Genomic DNA, 26,865 nt, shown 5'->3' with positions numbered 1-26,865 from the left:
GGTCAGAAGCTTGACTTTGCAAGTTTGTAGCGAAGGCACTGCAAAAGGATAGACAGTTGGGCGAGTTGGTACGGTAACATGATATTGGCTTCTAGCGCGAAGTGAAACACGGACACAGAAAGGAGCAGACAGGACGAGCGCTAACTCTCAACTAAAGTTTTATTGAAACGAAGAACATATATATAGGTGATTGCAAAAACCGTAGCATCAGAACATGACAATGTAAAAGCCTCAGTTAAACATGTCAGTGGGTAAGGAAGTCAAAGAACAAAAATTATTTCAGATTAGTACACGTATTGCGAAGGTTCATGTTCTGATGCTACGGTTTTTGCAATCACCTATATATATGTTCTTCGTTTCAATAAAACTTTAGTTGAGAGTTAGCGCTCGTCCTGTCTGCTCCTTTCTGTGTCCGTGTTTCACTTCGCGCTAGAAGCCAATATCTTGTAGCGAAGGGTTGTAGGATCATTTTCTTACCCCACGTGTCTAAGAGATTTCAGAACATTTGCGAACGAAGTTTTTAGTATGCTTACCACACTTACTTTAAGAATATCGTTGCATGTTTTACACGCAGTAAACATTTTACTCTGCAATGCTCATGCTTACTTTTGTTACACCCAGTAAGTTTGCCTTCGCGAGCGACTCAAGTTGCTTTGGCGGTTACTGTGGCCCTCGGTTTTCTCATTTCAGAGGATGAAGGAAGCACTGAAAAAGAAACCAACAAGACAGTTCTTCCAGCTTGTCTTCGGTGGCTTCGTCACAGACTTGGACAATGACCCGACCGAAATCGCCAATAGAATACGAGTGATTGCTGAGTAAGGATTCACCGCTGACTTTGCGATCTGCTATATCTTTAACCTATCGTGTTTACCCTATTGCTTCATGCCCTTCATTGTGGCGTAGATAAATTTCTATTATCTATATGCTTGGGGTTTATGGGCGAAAGCCACGATCCGATTTAAGGCACTTCGTCTTGCGGGATGGTAGATTATTCTTTACCTCCTAGGGTTCGTAACGTGCCCCTCAAAGTAAATGTACGCGCGCCTTTGGATTCCACCGCAATGCAGTCGCCGCGGCCGGGATCGAATCTGCGGCCTCTGGTAGTACCGCGAAATAGCGCCTGGGCGGCTGCAGTTGCATCTTCAAGACAAAAAATAAAAATTGCGAAGGCCTGGACTGTGACTTTCACAACCTTCAAATTATTCACGTTATAGTAGTGAAATGAACTTGAAATTTACTCACGAGTATCTAATGCTGAGACTGAAAGTAAGGGTGATTTCCTCCCATACAGAAAAAGAAAAAGAATATTCCATCCGAGTGGTACAGATTCCTCACGTACACGAGGTCTCACACGATTCCTTACCAGTCACAACCGCCCCAGGGCGTCTCTGGTGCCGTACGTGGTATTTCAGATACCGCATTTACTAAATGACTTGCAGACCACGGAATAACTCTCGGACAAGCTAGGTGTTACCTGGGTGCAAGCTAGGTGCTACCTCGGACAAGCTGGGTGCAAGACAAGCTAAGTGCTACCGCAGCTACTACAGCTGCGGGGCTATTTCAGACGCTGTCGAATTCCTGTCTATTTCCGAATTCTGGCGTATACGCGTTTTGAGTCAATTGGAGAATCGCCACAAATCGGAGAATCACCAATCGGAGAATCACCACATAGGGCGAAAAATCAACGGCATTATATTCCAACCTCAAGCGCGTGAGTGGAGCGACTGTAATTTGGTTAATTCGTATCTTTCTGCTAGGAGCGCAGAACGTGGCTAAATATTTTATCCATAAACACATGTAGAATAACGAACAGACCATGACATTTTTTTTAATAAGTAGGCGTTTTTTTTTTATTAGACTTCTCTTTTTAAAGGGTGTGCTTTGTTACTTGAAGAAAGGTTCTGAGGCCTCACAGACGTGCGATAAGCAGCAGCGCATTGATGTCGACTGCGTTGCGGGCCTTTATCGATTCGAATTATACGGTAATAATATTTGCGAACGAGGTAGTCGTTTTCCTTGTGTACCAATACGCAGGTTTATTTTAATTAGACAACACTATCACAGCCAATTGATGCGTCCGCCGTTGGATAGCCGCCGCTAACCGAAGGTGCTTAAACACAGTGAGTTTCATCGACTGCGGTGTTTCACTGGACCTAACGGCTGCAAGGCGTCCATCATTCGTGATCGGCCGCGTCTGACCGACTAATGACGCGTTACCTTAAAAAAAAATGTGCCACCAAGCGCAAGAACTCAACGCCGAAACCGAGCACAAGTCTGCGTGAAGATTACGCGAAAGCGGATTAACATTGCTGCCTCTGGGCGTGCGCATAGGTGAGTACAAAGGCAGTGCTTCGCATTTTTAAATTTGGATTTTGTTGCGTGAGAGGCGGATGAAAAATTCCTGGACTCATTTCTTAAAAGTGTGAAATATTATTATTTATATAATTGTTGCTCTTTCAGTGGAATGAAAATGAGGCTAATAAACAAATAATAATAAACAGTTTTGGCTGTTTCTCCATATATGGCACACAGCCATAAATTCACTGCACATAAATGGCAAGTGCGCTTGCGCTGACAGTCTGATTTAAGACATAACAAAATTACTGCTTTTATTACCAGTATCTGCCAAAAATATGTGTCGTTTAGTCAAGGCTTGGTTAAGCACAGCCCACACAAGTACACCAACTGAAAGAAACACACACGCAAAAGAGTGTCGAGCGTGTGTGCTTTCTTGTTATGGAGGCTTTTGTGCATTGTTCTTAGTCAGATGACTCATGCTCACCGAGACTTCCAACATAGTAATTCAGATTTTTTTTTCTTTCGACTCCAGCCTCCAAAGCGCTGCTCATATTTGTACATCTCATTGAAATCTATTGCATCTAGAAAAGTCAACAGTGAATTTGTCACGTCTGGACGTAACATCAAGGGCAAGAATCCTCACACGGTATGTTTCTGAACCCTTCTCCTAGAACCATGATTTCCTCATTTAATGGAATAAGTTTTCTTTCGCCCTTTCCTGCTTGCATATTTGTAATTTGTTTTTTCAGAAACACGGACAAAAGAGAGGTTATTGGTTTGCAAGCTGCCCACGCCAACCGATAAGAAGCTCAACGGGCATCATAATAACAACAGGTCCTCTTGAATTACGTGCCTCACCATGAAAAGTTTCCAGGTTTACCACATGGAGTGATGTGAGCCCTATAAGCAAAGCAGCAGTCTACAGTGTTGTATAAAACCGAGCAGGAATGCTAAATTTTCACTAACACGCTTACTTGCTTTTAAAACCGTTTTTACACAAACGGATTAGTAACATCTTGAGTCTAAGCTTGCTTCTCTTACATTCATTATAACTATGGCAACGCGGTAGTTCTGCGGAAGCCCGCAATGTGGAAAGAAGTAATGAATAAAGGGAAAATCATACATCCGCCTGTTCGTAGCAATTGCTACAAAGGAAACCCACAAGGGTTCATCCATAGAAAAGCCGCGTAGTGGAAGAAAAATACGTCCTGCTCCGGAACACGAACCCGGGACCACCGCCATTCCGTGGCAGCTGCTCTAGCATCTGGGCTATCCAGTGGGCTAGCAGATGGCAGGGCGAATTCGAATTTGTCAACTCGAAGCAAGGGCAGGAGTTTGACGTAATAGTTCTGCGGAAACTGGAAATGTGGAGAGAAATAATTGATAAAGGTGAAATCAGAAATCCACCTGTTCGTAGCAATTGCTACAAAGTAAACCCATACGGGCTCCTCGTAAGAAAAGCCTCGCAGTTTGAGAAAAATTTGTCCTGGCTCGGGACTCGAACCCGGGACCACCACCTTGCCGGGGCAGCCGCTCTACCATCTGTGCTAACCAGGCGGCTAGCAGATGCGAGGGCGGAGTCTTCGAGTTGTTGACAAATTCGACTTCGCCCTGCCATGTGCTAGCCGCCTGGTTAGCTCAGATGGTAGAGCAGCTGCACCGGAAAGGCGGTGGTCCCGGGTTCGAGTCCTGGACCAGGACGAAATTTTCTTTGGGTGCGCAGGTGTAAAGTTTGTAAACAGGGATAAGGTGCATCAGAAAGGATGGCCAACGTTTCGATAGGAGGACCTATGTTCGTCAAAGGCGGCCTCGTCATCCTCAGCATCTTAGTTTTAAGGGTTAGTGCAGTGACGTCACGTGCGTTTGTTATCGGTCGCGGTTGGTTATAAAGGGACATACTTCAGAGGTAATGAGGGCTGTCGCCTGGCGTCTGTGAGCGTCGTTCCCAAGACGAGGGGACAAGAGCGGGAGAGTGGGAAGGAGGTGAGGAAAGGAAATGGGAGAGAAAAAATGGGGTGGGGCACACCGAGAGGGGGAAAAAGCGGATAAATAACAAGAAAATAAAGAAAGGCGCATGGGAGGGCGTTGGGGAAGCGAGAGGTTAGGGAGCATTCAGGGGTGTCGTTGGCGGCATGTTTTTGTGGCATTTGAAGAGCCGGTGAGGTGGTCATTGCGCGAGTAACACAAGAGACTAAAAAAACATGAGTTGAGTGACTTGAGTAGCATAGCAGCAAAACGTCGAGTAATTTTGAAGCAGTTGAGATGGTGATAAGGAGTCTGGGGTGCAATGCACAGGGTAACTGGAAGGCAGCGGCATTGTCTTTCTAGGGACGGTAGCCCCAGTAGCTCAACGTAGGTGTCGCTACGGCGGTATACAGAAATGGCGACACCCTGTGTGGCTGAGGCGCCGAAACAGGTATACTGAGGTCTGGGACTTCGGTATGTGTTCGTGAGGGTGTCTCAAAAAAACATAGAAAACGAACAGACAAAAAAAAGAAAAGACAGGTAGAACCGAAACCACAATAACAAGTAGGAGGGTGACGTGCGCAGAAGCGGGTGGGGGCAGGTGTACATGGGAAAAATGGGTCGTGCAGTTGATCTAAACGCAAAAACATAAAGAAGAGTATAATAAATTGAGAAGTAGGCTGGAAGAAAATTTCGAAATGGAGGAATAGGTGAGGTTAGAAATTCAGGTTAGCTGGTGGCATAATGTGTTTTGTGACTTGGTTGATGATATGAGAATTTCAGATTTAAGTTACCGCTTTTAAAGATTCTAAGTTGCCGCGTGAATAATTAATTCCCGTCGGGTGTAGGCAATTAAACTTCTGTATGAGGTATGATTCCCTATATTTCCTTTCGCGAGGTGAACGAAAATTTGAAGTATATAGAGCCTTGCTTTGTCACATATATAACCATGTTCAATAACATGGCTGACTACTGATTAAATTGAGTTTTGAGAGTCCGATGAGTCTTGTATGAATTTTTTGTCCAGTCTCACCTATGTATTGTTTGCCACAAGCGGCACACTCTAGACAGTAGACTGCGTTGCTTGATGTGCAGGTGAAAGCCGAATTCACGTTGTGTGCGTATGTAGACGCTGTACTTTTCATTGTAGTAGTAGATTGAATATGTTTTCTTGTAGAGAGCCTGTGGCGTACACAGGGACCGGTTCTCAATTTCTTCTTTGTTCTTAGCTTGGCATGCAGAAGAATATCTTTAAAATTAGTGCTGCGTCTGTAGGCTACTCTGAGCAGATCGGGAATAATCTGGTTGTTGGTGAGAAACTGGTAGTATTCACTGAGGATGTTATTCACGTTTGGGAGTGCGTTTGAGATTTAGTAGTAAGAAGAGGCGTTGTTGTTCTTGCGATCCTCGAGCGGGGTTTGAGCATCTCGGCTCGATCAAGTTTAGTTGCAGCGGTGTGAGCTTTTTAAGGTCACTGTTTGGGTGGTTCCTGTGTGATAGTGTTGCTTTAAGGTGTTCGAGTCTATCTGTGTAGTCTTGGTTTTCAACGCAAATGCGACGTAGTCGTGTGGCTTGGCCTTTAAAGATGGGTTGTTTGCAATGTCTGGGATGGTGGCTGGTATATTAGAGGTAGTGTTGTTTGTCGAAGGGTTTCCTACACAGCGTTTTCTGTAGCGCCCCATTGTCGATGTATAATGCGGTGTCTAGAAAGTTTATGCGCTCAGTTGAGGATTCTGATGCGAATTTCATTTTTAGATGGAAAGAGTATAGAGATGCTACATATTTATGTAGACTGTCTTGGCAATGCCCCCATATTATGAATACGTCGCCTATGTATCGTAGGTATGTGCGGGGCTTGTCAGTGCAGCACGATAGGAAATCTGTTTCTGAAATCACCATAAATACGTTCCTGTAGGTTGGTGCGAAAGGCGTACCTATGCTTGCACCATGTATTTGTAGGAAGTAACTCTCCTCAAATTCGAAGTAGTTATGTGTTAGAACTAATTCAGTGAGAACTAATTCAAGGACCACCTTTTCCCATGTACACCTGCCCTGGCCGCTTCTGCGCACGTCACCCTCCTATTTGTTGTTCTATTTTCGGTTCCCCCCTTACTGTTCTTTTTTGTCGGTCTTTTATTATGTGTTTTCAAAACACCCTCACCGACACATTCCGATGTCCTAGGCGTTAGTATACCTTTTTCGGTGCCTCAGCCACACCGGGTATCGCCATTTCTGCATGTCGCCGTAACGACACCTACGCTGAGCAACTGGGGCTACCGTCCCTTGAAAGACCATGCCGCTGCCTTCCAGTTACCCCATACATTTTATCCCAGACTCCTTGTCGCCATCTTAACTACTTCAAGATTACTCGACGCTTTGCTGCTATGCTACTCAAGGCACTCTTTCAACTGTTTTTTTTTGTCTTTTGTGTTACTCGCGCACTGAACGCCTGACCGGCTCTTGTAATGCCACAAAAACATGCTGCCAACGACACCCCTGAATGCTCCCTAACCTCTGGCTTCCCCAACGCCCTACCATGGCCCCCTTCTTTGATCATCATCATCATCATCAGCCTGGATACGCCCACTGCAGGGCAAAGGCCTCTCCCATACTTCTCCAACTACCCCGGTCATGTACTAATTGTGGCCATGTTGTCCCTGCGAATTTCTTAATCTCATCAGCCCACCTTACTTTCTGCCGTCCCCTGCTACGCATCCCTTCCCTTGGAATCCAGCCCGTAACCCTTAATGACCATCGGTTATCTTCCCTCCTCATTACATGTACTGCCCAAGCCCATTTCTTTTTCGTGATTTAAACTAAGATGTCATTAACTCGCGTTTGTTCCCTCACCCAATCTGTTCTTTTCTTATCCCTTAACGTTACACCTATCATTCTTCTTTGCATAGCTCATTGCCTCGTTCTCAATTTAGGTAGAACCCTTTTCGTAAGCCTCCAGGTATCTGCCCCGTACGTGAGCACTGGTATACACCTTTCGCTTGAGGGATAATGGCAGCCTGCTGGTCATGATCTGAGAGTGCCTGCCAAACGCACCCCGGCCCATTCTTATTCTTCTGATTATTTCAGTCTTATGATCCGGATCCGCGGTCGCTACCTGCACTAAGTAGAATATTCCCTTACCACTTCCAGTGCCTCGCTACCTATCGTAAACTGCTGTTCTCTTCCGATGCTGTTAAACATTGCTTTAGTTTCCTGCAGATTAATTTTCCGACCCCCCCTGCTTCATTGTCTTGTTATTTATCCAATTTTTTTCCTCTTGGTGTGCCTCCCCCCCGTTTTTTCTCTGTTCTTTCCTTTCTTTTCTTATTCTCTCCACCTTCCCACTCTCCCGCTCTTTTCCCCTCGTTTTGAGAACGACGCTCACAGACGCCAGGCGACAGCGCCCATTATCTCTGAAGTCTCTCCCTTTATAACCAACCGCCACCGACAGCAAGCGCATGTGACGTCACGAAACTAACCCTTTAAAGCTACATGCCGAGGAGGACGAGGCCACCTTTGACGAAGATAGGTCCTCTTATCGAAACGGTGGCCAGCCTTTCTGAGGCACCTTATTTCCTGCTTACAAGCTTTATACCACAGTGTGGTATTCCATCTGTCAGCCCCTTTCTTCATTTTGGTCTTTAACAGCGGGGATTTTCTTTCGAGAAACACGTATGGGTCTCCTTTGTAGCAATTGCTACGAACAGGTGGATGTCTGATTTTCTCTTTACTAACTATGGCGACCACAACCAAAACAAGGCAGCAAGTTCCTAATTGTTAATGCGCAAACTTTCTCATCTGTAGCTTTGCAAATAAGGTTAGCGAGTAATACCACCAAGTATCGCATACTTCCTCAGAACAAAAACTTTTTTACATGAAAATGGAAAGAATTCTAAAATGGTCAACACCACCCAGTGCAATTGAAACAAATGATACTACATGATGACTGAATCTCTGGCAATCAAGCTCGCATAGTTCAATAACACTTTGCGCGAAACCCATAACTAGGCTAGCCCTGGCAACAATTAAAACGGACACCGACCACGAGAGCTTTTAAAAAGTGCAGGCTAGTTCAGGTAAAAGCAGGCACAGGCTAGCGCTGCATAGAAAGATAACAGATAGGTAGAAAATATGAACTCACATATCTGCGACGATTGTAGCAGCAGAACGTATGGAACACGGACAGACAAGGAACGACTAGACAAGGACGCAACTGCAATGTCAACTGATTTCTTTATTGGAATCCCGCGCTTTTTATTTCGTCACCATATCTCGTGTCTTATTTATTTATTTATTTATACATACATACTGCAGCCTCGGTGATGCTATTGCAGGAGTGGGCAGTAAAGAAAAAAAAAGAAAGCAAGAAAACGAGATACAGGCACAAAAAATATGAGTATCAAGTATATGTAATTGCTTTCGAAAATTCTTGCGTAGGTAAAGAGCGGATGCTTCCAGGCAGTGAATTCCAGAGTTCAATGGCCAATGGAAAGAAGCTGTGTTTGAACATCTCCGTTTGACAAAATAAAGGGATAAGGTTGAGATTATGAGAACTCCTAGTGATAGAAGGTGGACTAAAGTTCAAATAATTATTTAGCGTGACAAGGCGCTCAGAATGAATCAGCGAGTGTAAAGATTTCATGTATCCCAAGCGGCGGCGAGATGAAAGAACTGTAAGACCTGTAGCTGTATTATGGGAAGAAGGGGAAAAATATCGGCTATAGTTGCGAAAAATGAAGCAGACTGATTTCTTTTGGACTGATTCTAACTTTTTAATATCGGATTTCTTGTGAGGATATGATGCAGCCATAATCAAGAATGGGGCGGATAAGTGTTTTATACGTCATCAGTTTGGTATCCTTTGGAGCCTTACGCAATGAACGATGGAGGTAACCGAGACGTCTAAAAGCTTTGTTACATATGATGTCAATGTGTTTCGACCATGACATGTCATGTGAGAAATGAAGACCAAGGTATTTAAATTCGGTTACTCTTTTTAAATCATGACCATGGAAAGTGTACGTGAAAAGTGATGGAGATGGGCGTGTGGAGAAGGACATGGAAACAGTTTTAGAGAAATTAATGTTCATTTGCCATTACTTGCACCACCTACAAAATTTTGCAAAGGAGTCATTAAGTAAATCATGATCCATTGGTGTTTTAATACTATAATAGAGGACGCAATCATGACCCTAAAGACGAATATTAACGGACACGCAATGCGGCAAGTCATTAATATATAATAAGAAAAGAAATGGTCCAAAAACGGAACCTTGTGGGACGCCGGATGAAACACAGGAGAGGAAATAGAGGCGTTAAATTGCACAGCCTGAGAATGCTGGGTTAGGAAGCTATGTATCCAACCAACCAGAGAAGGGTTCTTTAGAATAGAGTTAAGCTTTTAGAGGAGTTTTGGGTGTGGGACGGTGTCGAAAGTTTCGATAAGTCAACAAAAGTGCGGTCAATCTGTCCGCCTAAATCTAATGACTGACAAATATCGTGTGTGAATTCGATTAGTTGGGTAGTGGTGCTATACCCGCGGCGGAAACTATGTTGGTAATTGATTAGGCTAATGTGGCTTTCAAGAAATTCCATGATGCGTTTAAAAATTGTATGCTCGAGTAACTTGCATGAGTGGGCAGTTAATGAAATGGGTCTGTAGTTCTGCAGAAATTGAGCGTTAACGGATTTGTATATCGGAATGACCATAGCAAGCTTCCAGGATTGGGTACATTGGAGGTGGATAATGATTTACGGAAGATAACGGAGAGGTATCTGTTTGTCCAAAGGGAGTAGCGAACGAGGAAGCAATTGGGTATTTCATCTGGGCCGCAGCTCTTTTTAGTATCTAAATGGAGGATCACGTTCAGAACACCTAACTAGAGACGACGATGCCTTCAATTGGAGGGTATGAGTCACAGCTAAAACATGGAAGTGAAGAGTTATCCTGTGTGAACACGGAATGAAAGTAGGTGTTAAAAGCGGAAGCAATCGTGAGTGAATCGGAAACTGCAACGTCCTTAACAACCTAACTATTACTTGTGCTGTTACTTGGCATTATCGATTTCCAGAACATACGAGGGTTGGTTTTCATTAATTTTTGCAAGGTAACAGCATGGTAGAAATCTTTGGCAGATGTTAGTTTCTGGCGAAGTTTCTTCTTGGCATCATTGAACTCTGCAATTTTGTCAGGATTACAATTTCTTTTAGACTTGCGCAATTGCGAAACACTACGCGATAACTGCAGTAGTCTTCTTGTGATCCACGGTGAACTATTATATTTCTTTTTTGTTTTCAGGGGAACAAACTGGATAATACGTTTCAACAACATTCTCAAAAAACCGTACGGCAACATTGACATCATTGTTCAAAGATAATTCATGAAAGTTCTCAAACGATTCGCTAAGTGCGTCGGTAATTGCAGCATCATTGGCGCGGCTAAAATCACGAAAAGTGCTGTACTCAATCCGCGGTTTGGGAATAATACAGCAAACCGAGAACAGTACGCCTTTGTGGTCAGATATCCCGTCAGTAACACAGCACTGGAAGCCACTTTCGAAAAGACTTGACCCAAGGAAATCTAGATCTAGGACAGCCGTTTCCCTGGTGTTCTCGTGGACGATCTGTTTAAGACCGAGTGATAGGGAAAGGCGCAATAATTTTCTTGAGAGTGACACGTCGCAGCCGGTAATGGTCAGAGAGGGCCAGTGAATGCCTGGTGTAATAAAATCTCCCATATGTATTATATTTGATGATTTCAAATCATGCAAAATGTTGCTAGGAAAAGCGAACTGATCACCACAAGAGCCAGGAGGCCGGTAAAACACTCCAATTAGCGCGGATGACCTTTTCAAATGAATCTTGCACAAAAGCAATTCAATTTCACAGGGGGTTTCAAGAACTGAAAACTTCAGAGAGGGCGACACCACCACCTCTACCATTTGGTCTGTCAACTCTTACCAACGTGTATCCACTTAACGCAACTTTGGAGTCTTATATGCCGTCATGTAGCCATGTTTCCGTAATGCCTATAATATGGGGGGAATGAGCAGTTACTAGAGAGATGAAGTCGGAAAATGCATTGAGAAGGCTTCTAGGGTTAATATTTAATACACAGTGGTCATTGGTGTTGCGACGAAGGAGTCAAGGCGAAGAGGCAGGTGTGACGCTATTTAGTGCTGTGTTACGATGTGCATTCTCTAAAGTATTAGAAGTGCTGTTCCAGTTATAGCGAACTTTATCGATAAATATATGGTCAAACCATATGCGGAACCTGCACCTGTTGCTCCTAAAACTCTCAGACGCTTCCCAAAGTTTTTTGCGGATATTCCGGACACGTAGTGAAAAATCTTCCGAAATGCGGTAATTGGTTTCCTTTAGCTTGTGACCACCTTTTAACACCAAAAGTGTCTCCCGATAGACCAGAAGTTTCATAATCACGGGTCGCAGACGGTCACGTGAAGGCCTTCCAAGACAATGGCATCTTTCTATTTGAGGACAGCTCATTTTAAGTTTATCCTCAAACCATTTCGCAATGTCTGAGGACAGGCGTTCATTATCTTCATCGGAGGATTCTGGCAGACCGTGTAAGATTAAATTGTTCCTTCGAGTACGGTTTTCTACTTCATCATTTTTAGTTGAAAGGTTGTGAATTTCGTTTGTTAGACGTGCGAGTTCTCTGTTAAGGCTGCCGCTTGGGACGGCAGGCTTATGTCACGAGGACTCCAGAGCGGCCAGATGCGATTCGATAGTCTCAAAACGTGTATTAACAGATTGTTGAAAGTTTTTAATGTCGGCGATATGCTCAGCTAATCTTTTCTGTCCGTTCAAAACCTCAGCGAGCATTTCAGACACCGATGGTTGATCATCAAAACCTTGCGAAAGGCTCGGATTTTTTGGGGAGCGAGGACCAGGATTGCTTTCAACGTCATCACTCATTAACAATGTACAAATACAAACAGCAGGCTGCGAGTACAAAGAAATATAAGCAAAGCATCTGCGACAATGGTGTGGGCGAGGGAGCAGCAGTAAGAATCGATCATCAGAGCGATTGCAGCGGGCATTCTGAAAGTAGCATACCTGCGTAAGAAATAGGCAGCGGGTAAGCATGATGCTCGTACTGCTGCCACCTTGCCCACTGAAGAAGGAAGGATCTGGCTGGGAATTTATAGGCATGATCGTTGACGTCATGGGACTGGGCTTGATTGTGAATGGATGGTTCAGTGTGCCTGCTATCAAACTGAGGCTGCACCAAAAAAGTGACTTCCTTTCTTGTCAAGGCCATTTACGGTGTGCTTACAATACATAAGGCAAACAAGAAGATGCCATAATTATCAACGAAGACAGCACGCATCTTCACTTTCAGTTTGCCAGTTGGGGCCTCTTGGTAACCTAGCGGCCCAATAAAGATATATGTGGTCATATTAGAGTACTCCACAAATGAGTATGCTTCATCGCCGCTAACAACTGGCCACAACTGGCCTTGTAATGTAAGTGTTGCGACATGAACAAGAAGAGAAAAGATGCCAAGTAGGCACGTGAACGCCCAAACTGCATGATGTGCAAGTCGTTAAAAAGAACGACGATAGACTAACTCGGGATATTGTAAGGCATTTGAGATAAGTAAAACGGAAGTGCAATATGTAAGCACTCCTTTAGTGCCCTTGAGAAGAAAAGAAGTCACCTTTTTAAGACAGCCTGAAATAGATAAGATACGCGATAGGGCAACGAAATAAAAAGTGCGGGAATTTCAATAAATAAATCAGTTGAGGGAGCAGTTGCGTCCTCGTCTAGTCGTTCCTTCTGGTTACACCTTCCATAAGTTCTCCTGCTACAATCCTCGAACAAGGAAGCAACTAGCTCAGTTAAAGACCCTTTTGTCACAAATCTGGCCTGCTCCGCGTTTCACAACTATGACAAATCACTAAAACCAATTTTTTTCTGTTCAAAAAGACACAAACATGCTACTTTGTTGAGCACTTGCTTCAATCTGAGGCTTCCCTTCCTCGCATCTGCTACTCAATTGAAGTGTTCATCTCCTTGCAAACTTTTTGTCTTGTGTGAATACATAAACCAATATTTTTTCAACATGCAACAGTAACTTGCATTCTCGAGCGATCTAAACTTTAATTGAGATTTCCTATATGTTTCTTTAGTGTGCTTTGTTAGTCACACAATATTTCGAGTGTCATTAAAAGCACTGTTGTTTCCATACCGTTCCTTTCTTCCACATGTGTACTCCACAGTTGTCAACACCTTTACTGCCGCACATGAACAGTAAATGTACAGCAGAAATGTCAAGAGCAGATAATATGTGCTGTAAAATTTAACATAATGTTATTTTTTTCCTACACCTCATGCCTGCCTCTGGCCAGTGTTTTATGAAAGGAATTGGAATATTGCAGCTCAAGCTTATCTTGCTGGCACTGTATCTTTGCCAAGGATATCTTATGTTAATTGTTTATTCTAGCTGAAATTGTCGAACACAGATAGTATACGTATAGTATGTAACACGTCGAGCAGCACTGCACGCATCTACATGTACGAGGTCAACGCAGCATAGGAGGAGGAGGAGGAATAAACTTTATTAGTAGAAATGAGCCGACGGTAAAATCATCCGAGGTGGGCGGCTTCCCTAGTCCAGGATGCCGTGGGCCTGAGCTGATAACTTGGCCCTGCTCACCAGGCGATGCTGGTCTTCAGGGTTCGAGCTTGTCAGCTGGGCCTCCCACTGCTCGACGGTTGATCCGGTGATGGGCGGTGTCGATGCGTTTTGTTGACATTCCCATACCATGTGGTAGAGGGTATTGGGCGCAGAGCAGAAAGCGCATTTGTGGGTATAGCTCGTAGGGTACATGGCGTGTAGCAGGGTGCCGTGCGGGTAATGTGCTGGTCTGTAGTTTTCGGAAGATCACCACCTCTTCTCTTGTCAGCTGGGGATGCGGGGGTGGATACATCCTCCTACCCAGCCTGTAGTGGCTCAGGATATCGGCGTATCTTTTCGGGACGCTATCTTGTTGGTCTACCGGTGCTCGTGAACCTGGTGGGATAGCCTGGAGAATGTGATCTCGGGCAGCGGCATTAGCCGCTACATTACCCGCCAGGGACTCGTGTCCCGGGGCCCAGACAATGTACAGTTCTGGAAAATTGTCTCGTTTTTCGAGGATGCTCAGGGCTTGTTTGGAAATGCGGCCCTTTTGGTAATTTCTACATGCTGTTTGCGAGTCGGTGATGATTGTGATTAGATCTACCTCTCGCTGGCCCGTAGTGGCCGCCAGGGCTATCGCCGTTTCTTCCGCGCAGTCGATGTCTGGAGTGTTTACCGAGGCCGCAGCTACCTCTTGTCCTTGGCCGTTGATCACGCTGATAGCGTGGGCCGCTCTGTTCTTGTACTTTGCCGCGTCGGTGTATCGGACTTCTCCTTGTTTTGGTCCTTCGTAGGCCTTACGTAGAGCTTTCACTCTCGCTCGCCTCCTTTCTCTGTGGTATTCAGGGTGCATGTTTCTCGGGATGCTGGCCACCGTGATCTTCTCCCTCAGGGGTAGAGGAACCCGCTGTTTTGTAGACTCATATTTGACTGGGTAGCCCAGTCTTATTAGCATGTCCCTACCCGTGCTGGTGAGCTTGAGTCGCTCTATCTGGCTGGCCTTGTGGGCCTCTACAAGTTCCTCCCAAGTATTGTGTATGCCCAGGCTGAGTAGCTTCTCCGTCGACGTCATCGGTGGAAGCCCTAGTGCCAGCTTGTAGGTTTTTCGTATTAGGGTGTTCAATTTGTCTCTCTCGCTGTTCTTGAGACCCAGGTACGGGGTGCCGTAAGTGACTCTGCTGATTATCAGGGCTTGTATTATTCTGATTGTGTCCTGCTCTTTCAGGCCGTGCTTTTTGTTTGTCACTCTCCGCACCATGTGCGCGACTTGGATAACTGTCGCTTGCAGTTTTTAATGGCGGCGAGACCGGCACCGTCCTTCTGGAAAGTGAGGCCCAGAATACGAAGTGTGTCCACCTTGGGTATGTTGACTCAATTTAGTGTCAACGTTGGGTCAGGTGTGTCCTGCGGAGGCCGCCCTCTTGTCCTCTTTTTGAGGATCAGGAGCTCCGACCTTTCCGGCGCGCATGAAAGACCGCAGTGGTGTAGATAATGCTCGGTCCTTTCGATGGCTTCCTGCAGGGCATCTTGTTGTTCGCCCGCTGATCCCGTGCACGTCCACATGGTCAGGTCGTCTGCATACATTGCGTGACGGATACCCCTGATGTTCTCCAAGAGGTTCGGCAATCCCCTCATCGCTATATTGAACAGCAACGGGGAGATCACCGACCCTGGGGGGTTCCTTTCTGCGGTATTGGGAACTTCTCGGTCCTGAGATTCCCCAGGCCTATGGTTGCCGTTCTACCCGTCAGGAAGTCCCGGACGTAGTTGTATGTCCGCCGTCCGCAGTTGGTATGTTGTAGGCTGTTTAGCACTGCTTCGTGTGAGACGTTGTCGAAGGCTCCCTTCACGTCGAGTGCCAGGATGGTACTCTTGTGGCATGTGCTGAGGCCGTCGATGACTTCTTCTTTAAGCTGAAGTAGAATGTCCTGGGTGGAGAGGTTAGGCCGGAAACCGAACATAGTGTTCGGCAGGTGCCCACCTTCTTCCCGGTAGGGCGAGAGACGATTGTGGACCATGTGCTCGAAGAGTTTTCCCGCGCATGACGTAAGAGAGATCGGACGCAGGTTCTGTAGGTTGATGGGCTTGCCGGGTTTCGGGATCATCGTTACGTCCGCGTGCTTCCAGGAAGCCGGTATACTGCCCGTCTCCCAGCTTTCATTGATATACTTTAGCAAACTCTCCGTCGCCCCGTCGTCCAGGTTACGGAGGGTCTTGTTGTTAATTTTATCCCTGCCGGGCGTCGTGTTTCTTGTGAGATTTCTTAAGGCTGCCACGATCTCCGACTTGGTGAAAGGTTGGTCTAAATCCGGATTGGGTTCCCCCTCGTACTCCGGGTGAATGACTGGCTGCGTCTTCCGTTGTTGCTTGTCTCCGATGTATTTCGCAGTGATGGCTTCGAGCGCTTCTTCTTCGGTTCCCTGGAAGTTGTGTATAAGTCTTTGTATGTGTTGTCCCGTGACAGTTTTTGATTCCGTCTTCGCCAGAAGGGTCTTTAGAATGGCCCAGGTCTTTCGGTTGCTGAGGGTTCCCTGTAACTGGTCGCACACTTGATTCCAGTTCTGACGTCCGAGTTTTTCAGCATACTCCTCCGCCTGCCGCGAGACTGCGGCAATGCGGATCTTGAGTTTGCGGTTTCTCTTCTGCTTCTTCCATCTCTTCAAAAGTCCTCGCCTTGCCTCCCAGAGGTGAAGTAGGTGTGGGTCGACTTCGGGATTGTCCGCAGTGAGTTGGATGGTCTTTGTGTACTTTGTAACCAAGTCCATCACGTTCTTGGTCCACTCCTCGATGTTCTCTAGGCTTCTGGTGTGTTCATCTTTGCGGAAAGCAGGCCAGTCTGTAATTTTGGCTTGACCTAATCTCACGGGGGTTTTGTGGCGCATGATTTCGGTCTGGATGATATCATGGTCGCTGCCCAGAGTCTCGTCCAGTCTCGACCGCTCGACTTGCCTGAAGCCAGTGGAGAAGGTCAGGTCTGGGCTGGTGTCTCTGGAGACACTGTTGCCGATTCTAGTTGGTATTAGAGGATCGGTCCACAACGTCAGCTGGTGGTGTTGTGCCGCGTTCTGCACGTCCATACCCTTCTTGTTGGTTGATCGGTAGCCCCAAGCCACGTGTGGAGCGTTAAAGTCGCCCACCACGAGAAGTTTCTGACCGTCGGTGACTTTCTTCACTTCTCTCAGTAACTTGTCCAAGTCCTTTAGTGTGTCGCGCGGAGGACTGTATACATTCAGGATGTAGAGGCTCTGCAGGGTTTTCTTGGGAGGAACCAGCTCAATCAGAGTGTGCTCGATTCTGTGGTTGATTTCGTGCTGCTGCGTCGTGTAGTGCTTCTTGATGAGGACGGCGGTCCGGGTCCTTCCTTCGGCAATGTGCGTTTTGTAGCCGCGCATCGTAATATTATTTGTCTCTGTTTCCTGTAACGCGATGACGTCAGGTTGGTGTAGGGTGCATAGGTGAAGTAAATTTTGCCGCTTCCGATTTATTCCTCTGCAATTCCACTGCCAAATTTTGAGGGTTTCGGTCGCTTCTTTCTTCTTTGCTATTTTATTCGCCATCTTGGCTTCCCAGAGTCTCGTTCATCTGGGCTTCTCTGATGGGGTATTTTGGCTTTTTCCTTGCCTGCTCTTTTTCCCTTTCTAGGATGGAGATGCGTTGGCTGAGCTCGTTGCCCATCTGGGTGATCTCCTGGCGGAGCGTTTGTAAGGCTGCTTGGACGGTGGCTGCCACAGACTTGCTTATGGTGTCGACGGCGTGAGCCAGTTCGGCTCGGAATTCATTTCTCAGTTCGGTCTTGTCTTCGGTTCGGGCCTTGTTCATCTTGTACTCTATTCCCGATTCTAAGTCCTCTATCGGGGGAGTATGTTCCCTCGGCGGCGTTGGCGTTATGGTCGGTGTCTGCTGTTTTTGCAATTGGTCAATGAGATGTTGGAGCTTTCTCTCCAGGGCTTGTTCCCTGGCCTGAGCTCTTCGGTCCCGTTCCTCCTGACGTCCTTCTTGCTCTTCTAGACGCTTCATGAGAACTTCATTCCGTTTCATCAGGTCGGCGTTTTGCCTTCTGAGGGAGGCGATGGTTTCCTCGTATCTCGAATTTCGCTCTTGTGTCGGCAGTGAGGGAAATGGGTCGGTTGTCGACTTGGAACCGGCTATCACTTCCGCCCAGCTGATCTTCTGCTGTTCTTGCTGTGGCTTACTTGTTCGATATTCCGAGGAGCTTGAACTTGTCTCCCTTGTGATAGGTGGTTGTCGGCCTCTTGATTTACTTCTCTCCCTCACGTACAGGGGTGGGGGTCTTAGCTTGAGCCTTTTCTCGCACTCCTTGCTTGCCGTCTCGTGAGGTAGTCCACAGTTTGCACTGCAACTGGCAATCATGATCTGTTTGTGGGTTCTGCACCCCGCACCTGTTGCAAATGTGTTTGTCTGGGTTAGGGCATACGTCCTGCCGGTGGCCGATTTCTCCGCAGGCCTTGCAATACTGTACCGATCTGCGGTATGGGCGGCAACGTGTGTACGAGCCGGCCACCTTCACATAGAAAGGGATGTGCGGACCTTCGAAGGTGATAACGGCTGAGGTGGATTTGCCGAGCATCCTCGCATGCAGGATGCCACAGTTGTTGGCTGCCAGCAGTTCCGCAAGTCGTTTCTCCGTCGTACACGCAGTGATGCCGTGCACGACTCCACGTACTGTTCCTGGGAGCGGTTCGATGTACGGCGTCATTTCGTATGTGGCCGCCCCAAGTTCGATGCCGTTGATGGAACCGAGTTTCAGTGCGTAGTCCTCGTCTGCGGTGCTGGCAATTATCAGGTTCTGCTTCCACTGCGTTTGGATGGTTACGTTCGCGCAAAATTCTTTGAAAGGGGAACCACTTGCCCTTGCAAGTCCTTCGGTGATCTTCTCGTCCGGCCAGCTGGACAGTTTCATGCCGGTTCTCGGTCGGTATACCACCTTGTGATCATTCTCTGGCAGCGGTGGCGTCACGCGTCGCGGCGGTGGCTTGCCGTTGGTTCGGCTTCCCTGATCTTGCTGCCGTTGGTGGTTGCTGTTGGCTTGCATGCTTGCTTCCACTCTCAGGTTGCTCCTCGCGTTCAGTCCTCCTTGCTGGTTCTGGGGGTGTCCTTGCTTTCCTCCCTCTTGTATGCGGTCCTCGTTCGGCGCCTTCTTGTTTTTTCTTGCCTTGATTGCTTGGAACCATGGGCCAGCTTGACTCAGCGTCTTGCAGCTGTTCTCATCGAATTCCATGTTGCTCTGGACCGCTGTGGAGTCTTGGCTATTGTTCTCTATGTCCATTTCGTGAGCACTGCGGTTCATTTCCCCTGCCATTCTCGGTGATCCCGAGGCCACGCGGGCCCGCTCCTGGGGCGCGTGCGGCGTTCGGAGAACGGTATTCGAATATGTCGAGGTGCTCGTTGCTCGGTGCGTCAAGGTAAACAAATCCACTCACCACGGTAATTCTGGCGACTTTCGATGCCGACTGCCTTGTTGAGTTCAGTGGCACAAAATCGTGAAGGTTGGTTAAGGTTAACCGCAATAACTCGCGATAAAAGCAGCAGCCCATGCGAAGCGCGTCCGCTCCACTCGGCTCCCTGGTGGCTTTTTCCAACGCAGCATAAACATCGTTCTGTGAAGCTTCGTTCTCAATTCTTTAGCGGCACGCCGAACACGATGAGAAAACTTTGCTTGACTTCTGCTTTAAATTCTATTAAATACATGTCCATCTGTATTACTCTATGTTGTAAAGACGGTGACTGACACCACAAAGTCCACCTGACCTTTACCAGAATTCTGGACATGTACTACTTCATTTACCATTGATAATAAAGAAAATAAAGAAGTAAGCCTATTTATGTCAAGTGTCTTTATCCAGTTGGGGTCTCTTGGTCACCTAGCGACCCAATAAAGATATATGTGGTCATATTAGAGTACTCCACAAATGAGTACCGCTTCATCATCGCTATCAAAACGCCCAATACCAGCGAGGGAGCAGGGCGATGAACCCCACCCGCCGCTACAACAGCAGCCATATTACTAACTACGTAATGATGATGATATTACTATTGATTTTGCCAGCGCCATCTTTCACTCCTGTGCATTCGTTCACGACGCCGCGTGTTCACTCATTTTCGTTGCACTGTGGAAGTCAGTTTCCCTGCTCTAAGTATTATAGGTGTTCTGTGCTATGACCACTCCTTGAGACAGTCACACATGAGGAGATACCGTATTAATCAACGTGGCAGAGTTTCACAGTGCTTAGGTAGCGCCCAACAGCGACGCTTGGATATTACAGGAAACTTTAATGCTGATTGGTATAGCTGCTTCCTCTTTGCTACAAGATGCAAGAAAAGACATAATGCGAATTAAGGACACAGAACGCGTTGAAGGTCAGATCTATTTTCTCAGGTACCCTGGCGGGTGTTCTGTAAGCGTCCACTTGGTGGAGCTATCCGTTTCAGCTGCTGCTGAATGGCTGGGCTGAGTTACGAGCAAGTATGTGGTAGGCGTCGCCAGCCTTCTCGCTCCTGCAGCACCAGCCAATCAGCGGCTGCCGAAATGGAGTCGCACGATACCGTTGCTGTTTTTATTTTACTGTTGCCGCGTGAAAAGGTGCCCGCTGCCACCACACATTTATCAGACTATTTTTGTTCCCGGGAGAGAAGAGACGTACACCCGCACAACATGTATATTCTTCAAGGTCATGGATACTTTGTTTAAAATACGTATTATTTTAGGCACTAAGCTCGAAGTATACAGGGTGTTTTAGTGAAGTCGGTTAAACTTTAGAAAAAGCTTTTATGAGTCATCAGAATGCAACCAACTTAGTATTGTTCACTTTCCTCTGGAGCAACTGCAGGTATTCTTTGCAATAAGCTCAGGTAATTGAATAACATTAGCAAATGAAGTTACTTTTAAAATGTGAATTTATATCCAATATCTTGAATGTAAAAGCTAAACAGCTAATTGAAAATATGTGCGCCTCCCATGCGCTTTGAAAATCGATGTTAGCGTAGTTTTGTATGCTGTTTGCTTTCATTGACGATAATTATTGGTGCCGAGAGCGAGTGGGGCTATTCAGATCCTGGTACAACCAAGTTATGAAGGCCCACTAAGCTTGAACAAGACACTCCCTCACCAGAACAAGAATTGGTCTCTCTGGTGCAATATTCGGCCACGCCCTCCCACATGGCTTACTCACTTACCTGATGGCGCTCAGTCCCCAACAGCTGCGGAGAACCTGGCCAAGGTAGCGGTCAGACCTGTAACGCAGCAGAGGGTGCTAAGAATCTCTGGATCCGGAGAGGCCGCCAATGGAAACTGGCCCTTGCAACGTTTTGCACCCGAACCCTCTCGAGTGAGGCTAGCTTAGCAGGACTCTTTGAGGAATTAACAGCCATTGTATGGGATCTTATCGGCTTTAGTGATATTATAAGAACTGGTGACGCTTACACATTTCTAAATAACGGGCATGTCATCTGCTATAGGGGTCTCCCAGCTAAGAAGCAATACGGGGTAGGGCCTAGTCTGTAAGGACATAGCGGGCAACATTGACGAATTCTACAGCCTTAACGAGAGGGTAGCAGTATTTGTAACCAACCTTATTAAGAGGGATAGAATAAAGGTAATACAAGCCTCCGTTTCAACATCCAGTTTCGACGATGAGGAAGTAGATCAGTTTTATGAAGATGTTTAATTAGCGATGAAAAAAGTGCAAACTCAGTATACTGTAGTAATGGGTGATTTGAATGCAAAAGTGGGGAAACAGCAGGCGGCTGAACAGGCAATTGGCAGCTACTGCGTCGATTCTAGAAACTCATGAGGAGAGATACTGGTAGAATTCCCAGAAAGGAATGAGCTTCGAATAATGAAAAGCTTAATGAAAAGAATAACGAATAATGAAAAGAAAGGAATAAGCTTCGAATAAATTTTTCAGGCAACGTAGCAACGGAAAGTGGACGTTGAAAAGCTCTAATGGTTAAGCAAGAAATGAAATTGATTTCATACTTTCTGCTGATCCCAGCATAGTGCAGGATGCAGAAGTTATGGGTAGCGTAAAGTGCAGTGATCATAGGTTGATATGGGCTAGGATTCACCTCAATGTGAAGAGAGAAAGAGTAAAATTGGTCAAGAAAGGACAGGTCAACTTAGAGGTAGTAAGCGTAAAAGCAGACAAATTTAGGCTGGTACTTCCAAACAAATATGCAGCCTCAGAAGAGAGAGATGATGATGATAACATAGTTATAATGAATGAAACCGTAACGAGGCTGGCTTGACAGGCAGCAATTGAAGGGGGAGGCAAGGCACCAAGGCAACAAGTAGGCAAGCTCTCCCAAGTAACAAAGAACCTAATAAAGAAACGACAAAAGATGAAAGTGTCCAACTCAAGAGATAAGATAGAATTCGCTGAACTTTCAAAATTGATCAACAAATTGAAAATAAATGATGTTAGAATTTATAACGTGAGACTTGCTGAAGAAGCCGTAAAAAATTGCCGCAGCCTGAAATCAGGGAGGAGGAAACTTGGCATAGGACTAATCAAGATGTGCATAGGACTAATCAAGATGTATGCACTGAAAGATAAGCAGGGTAATATCATCAGCAATCTCGCAGGTAGTATAGCAGCAGCGGAAGAATTCCATACTGATCTGTACACTACCAAGAAGACTCAAGAGTACTCTGTTCAAAACAATAATGAACCTCATACAGAAACTCCTCCTATAACAATAGTTGAGGTCAGCAGGCCCTTGTAAAGCATGAAACGGGGGCCGTGGCAGGAGTAGATGGAATAACAGTCGATTTAATCAAAGATGGAGGAGACATAATGCTAGGAAAACTGGCGGCTTTCTATAGGAAATGTCTATCGACTGCAAGTCCCAGAAAACTGGAAGAATGCAAACATTATACTAATCCAAAAAAAGGCCGATGCTAAAGAACGGAAAAACTATAGGCCCATTAGCTTACTCCAAGTATTACATAAAATATTTACCAAAATAACCTCTAATATAACAAGGGCAACATTGGATTTCAGTCAGCCAAGTGAACAGGCTGGCTTCAGGAAAGGATACTCTACAATAGATCACATCCATGTCAATAATCAGGTTATCGAGAAATCCGCAGAGTACAACGAGCTTCTCTACATGGCTTTTATAGGTTAAGAAAACGCATTTGATTCAGTAGAGAAATGAGCAGTCATAGAGGCATTGCGTAATCAAGGAGTACAGACCACTTACGTACATACCCTGGAAAATATCAACAGAGCTTGCACAGCCCCCTTAATTCTACCCAAGAAAATTAGGAAAATACCTATAAAGAAAGGGGTCAGACATGGAGACACAATCTCTGCAATGCTATTCATTGCGTGCTTAGAAGAATTATTCAAGCTATTAAACTGGGAAGGTTAAAGAGTAAGGATCGACGCCGAATACCTCAGCAACCTTCGCTTTGCCAATAACATTGTTCTATTCAGCAACACTGCGGACGACTTACAGCAGAGGATTGAGGACCTTCAGAAGGAGAGCGTAAGAGTGGGGCTGAAGAATATTATGCAGAAGACTAAGATAATGATAGATAACCGGGCAAAGGAAACCCATATGGTTCAAGATCTCAAGTCACCCTCTAGCGCCTGTGACGGAGTATGTTTACCTAGGTCAACTAATTACAGGGAACCCCGACCATGAGAAGAAAATTCACAGAAGAATAAAAATTGGTTGGATCGCATTCGGCAGACATCGTGAACTCCTGACTGGGAGCTTACCGTTATCATTGAAAAGGAAGGTATAAAATCAGTGCATTTTACTGGTGCTGACATATGGCACAGAGCCTTCGAGACTGACAAACAAGCTTGGCAACAAGATAAGGACCGCTCAGAGAGCGATTGAATGAGGAATGCTAGACATAACTTTTGAGAAAGAAAGATAGCGGTTTGGATCAGACAGAAAACGGATATAGACGATATTCTAATAGAAATTAAGAGGAAAAATCGCGCAGGGCAGGTCATGTATTGCGCGGACTGCATAACCGTTGGACCATTAGGGTGACAAAATGGGTACCAAGAGAAGGAAAGCGCAGTATAGGAGGGAAGAAATCTAAGTGGTGCGACGATATTAGGAAATTAGCGGGTGCTAGTTGGAATCGGTTGCCGCAGGACAGGGATAATTGGAGATCACAGGGGAGGCCTTCGTCCTGCAGAGGACATAAATAGGCTGCTGCAGCTGCTGATGATGATGAGGATGAATTATCGGTGATGTTGGCGGAGAATATGCAATTTCTTCAGCGTTTAGGCTAATACGAGAGTGGTGAAATATTTCAAACATTACCTTGCGTGCCTCACTGTTATTTGTCTTCATAGTCCGAGGAACACATAGGGAGACGTGTTTGCTTCAGGCGTTGTAATGCGGAATTGTTCATAATCCCCTTAGAAGGTTGAGAATTGTGATTGCCTCACATGGCACATCGCATCATGGCAACAGCGGTCTTCCCTACGTTTCAATGCGTGGTGAAGAAGCTCCTTGCGACGCTTCTTTTGGGCCTCGAGGCTTAGTGCACGCTCAGGAACCATTTTGTTCGCGCGTGCTTACGTGTTCCTTCTGCTTAAGTGGTCAGCACGTTCTTGAGACGCTAGTTCCAAGCGCTCTCTTCAGGCTATGGGCGATTGTAATGTTTACACCATCACATCCCAGCATCCGCATTCTTGTAGCACATGAAAGCCAGCACCGGACGTGCCGTACGCACAAGCTGTGAAACGCTGCCGCCAAAGCGAGCGCCATCTGGTGGAGTTCCAAGGAGCCCAGCTGCGCGCGCAAGCATGGATTGACGGGCAGATGTTATGAGCGTCCCCTTGGGGCGGTGGGTTGTGCCACGAAGCACTTATTTTATTGCCGAATGTCTTACCTGTATCAAACAGAAAAAAAAGACAAACACGATGAATTCCAATAACCAAAGTTTCTGAACCCTTATTATTAACTTTATTTTTGTACGCCTCCGGTTGTCTGTCGTTTCCCTACTTTTGGTCCACCCATCTTCCAATCACCTCTTATTAAACTCTATTGCGAACATGTTTACTTTCTCCTACTCTCGCTGCACCCAAGAGCTTCAAGGAGGCTCGTGATTCCTAAATTGACCACTGGGCAGATATCTTTTCATTCTAAAAAAAGACATGCTGCATTGTTTCACTTGCTTTAGCCTAACAAGCACATGTTTTATGTTCCTTCTTATATCTCGCTTTTAAGTTCTTGTTCTAAGGCATGCTGATCTCGCTTCGAAAAATAATGAGCTTCCCTTTGAGTTCTGATAAATTCTTTGTTTCCTGATTTCGGCTTTTCGTCTTAAGTAATTACTTGTGGCAGGTTTCTTTTCCACTGTCGCCACCCATCAGATTATTTCAGCCTCTCTGACTTCCGCTTTACGTTCTTTGTTGCTGTGTTGCCCACCCTACGAGCCGCATACTTGCTGGAAAGCTTCCTACTTCTTTTCCTCCACTGTGAATCAATGTTATTCCTGTGCAAATGCCTGAACACTCTCCCAGCCCATTTACTTTGTTTCATGTTTCTCACTCGTTCTTCATAATGAATTTTACTGTCAGCGTCCCTCATTTCAAAACTGGTCCAGCCCATATCACCCTGCAGAACTTCATTTGTAGTCTTCCCGTGAGGGGGCCAATACCAGTCGTCCCACTGAGCTTTGGGTGTTATCGAGTTCTGATTGCACCCCTGATTTCGAGCAAACAACGGCATTTCCAAATGTAGGTCCTAGAACCATTACACCTTTCCACATAACCCCGGAGCACCTCGCACCTATGTATCCCCATCGCATTTTGTGTTTCAATAAGGCAGCATTTCTCTTCCCCTTTACTGGTATTGTTTTTTACTGTACATCCATATGTCAATTGAATTACTTTATCCAAATAACAAGGTTTTCCTTGCCCTGTATTATCACTGTTTGTTCACTGTTTTCATTGAATACCAGAACACCAGAGTTTTTAATGCTACATTTTAGACCTAACGTATTGCCTTCCTGTCCACAGGTATTAGCCAGACGTTGCATATCACTTTGCTTGTTGCTAGCAACACAATGTCATCCGCATAAACCAAACCGGAACCTGCTTCTCTACTACTGTACCCGCCTATATGTATGACAGATTCAACTCGATATTACTTCTTTCTAGCGCCTTTTACATCCTCATCATGTACGTCATAAACAGCAGTGGGGATGAAGGGCACCTCTGCCTCAGTCTCTTGTTTATATAAATTATCTCCTCACTCCTCATCCTTTCCCATTCAACCCAAACGGCATTTTCTAGGCAAATCTCCCCCAAAAGGTGCAGGCAATTGTCGCCTAAGCCTTCTCTTTCCAGAATATCCGTGAAATGTTGCGGTCTACGTTGCCATACGCTCCTGTAATGTCGAATAGGCGTCTTATAACGATCTCCTTTCTGCTCTCGATGTTTGAATACACTGAGTAAGGACAAATAGGTCATCATGCAAACGCCTACATATTCTGCCATTCTGAAGCCATTCTGACATTCACTCAAACCACCACTATATATTGCTTCCAGCTTTTGTTTACTTGCCTGTAAGGCTTTTTCCACGTTACCTTTATAAATTAAATGCATTCTACTTTGTCACCTATTACACTTCTTTCTACAGTTTTTAATGGAGCTTCTTCACTTCTTCGTCTAGGTTCATTAATCAGCCTAACGGTAACCTCGTCTAGCCCTGTGGCTGTGCGCTTCGGAATTTTCTCTTCGGCTTTCTTCCAGTAGAAATTTGTGATCACCATCTCCTTTTCCATTTGGTAATTTGATGCTCCTTTTTTCCTCAACTACGGCCCCGTTATTGCCTTGCAAATATGTAAGTGTTGTTTTTCGGGTGTACTATAATGCGGCGTCCCCTTCATGTTTGTTTCCATCATCGCATAGGATATGTTCTATTGTCGACTTCCTGCCTAATAACTTTATGTGGTTCTAAAA

The 26,865-nt window shown here is 45.7% G+C and overlaps 1 protein-coding gene across 1 annotated transcript in view; it reads left to right on the top strand.

Annotated features, from left to right (window-relative positions):
- The window catches only part of LOC135914778 (chitinase-3-like protein 1), a 326,619-nt gene that overhangs the window by 292,517 nt on the left and 7,237 nt on the right, over positions 1-26,865 (top strand). The window contains exon 12 of the mRNA XM_070539354.1: positions 691-815. Within this exon, the coding sequence (XP_070395455.1) occupies positions 691-815 (125 nt within the window). The remainder of the gene's footprint in view (positions 1-690; positions 816-26,865) is intronic.

The sequence above is a fragment of the Dermacentor albipictus genome, chromosome 5 (assembly GCF_038994185.2).
Source record: "Dermacentor albipictus isolate Rhodes 1998 colony chromosome 5, USDA_Dalb.pri_finalv2, whole genome shotgun sequence".
Taxonomy (NCBI): domain Eukaryota; kingdom Metazoa; phylum Arthropoda; class Arachnida; order Ixodida; family Ixodidae; genus Dermacentor; species Dermacentor albipictus.
Note: the sequence above shows the minus strand (reverse complement) of the source record. Positions and strands in the feature narration are given on the sequence as shown.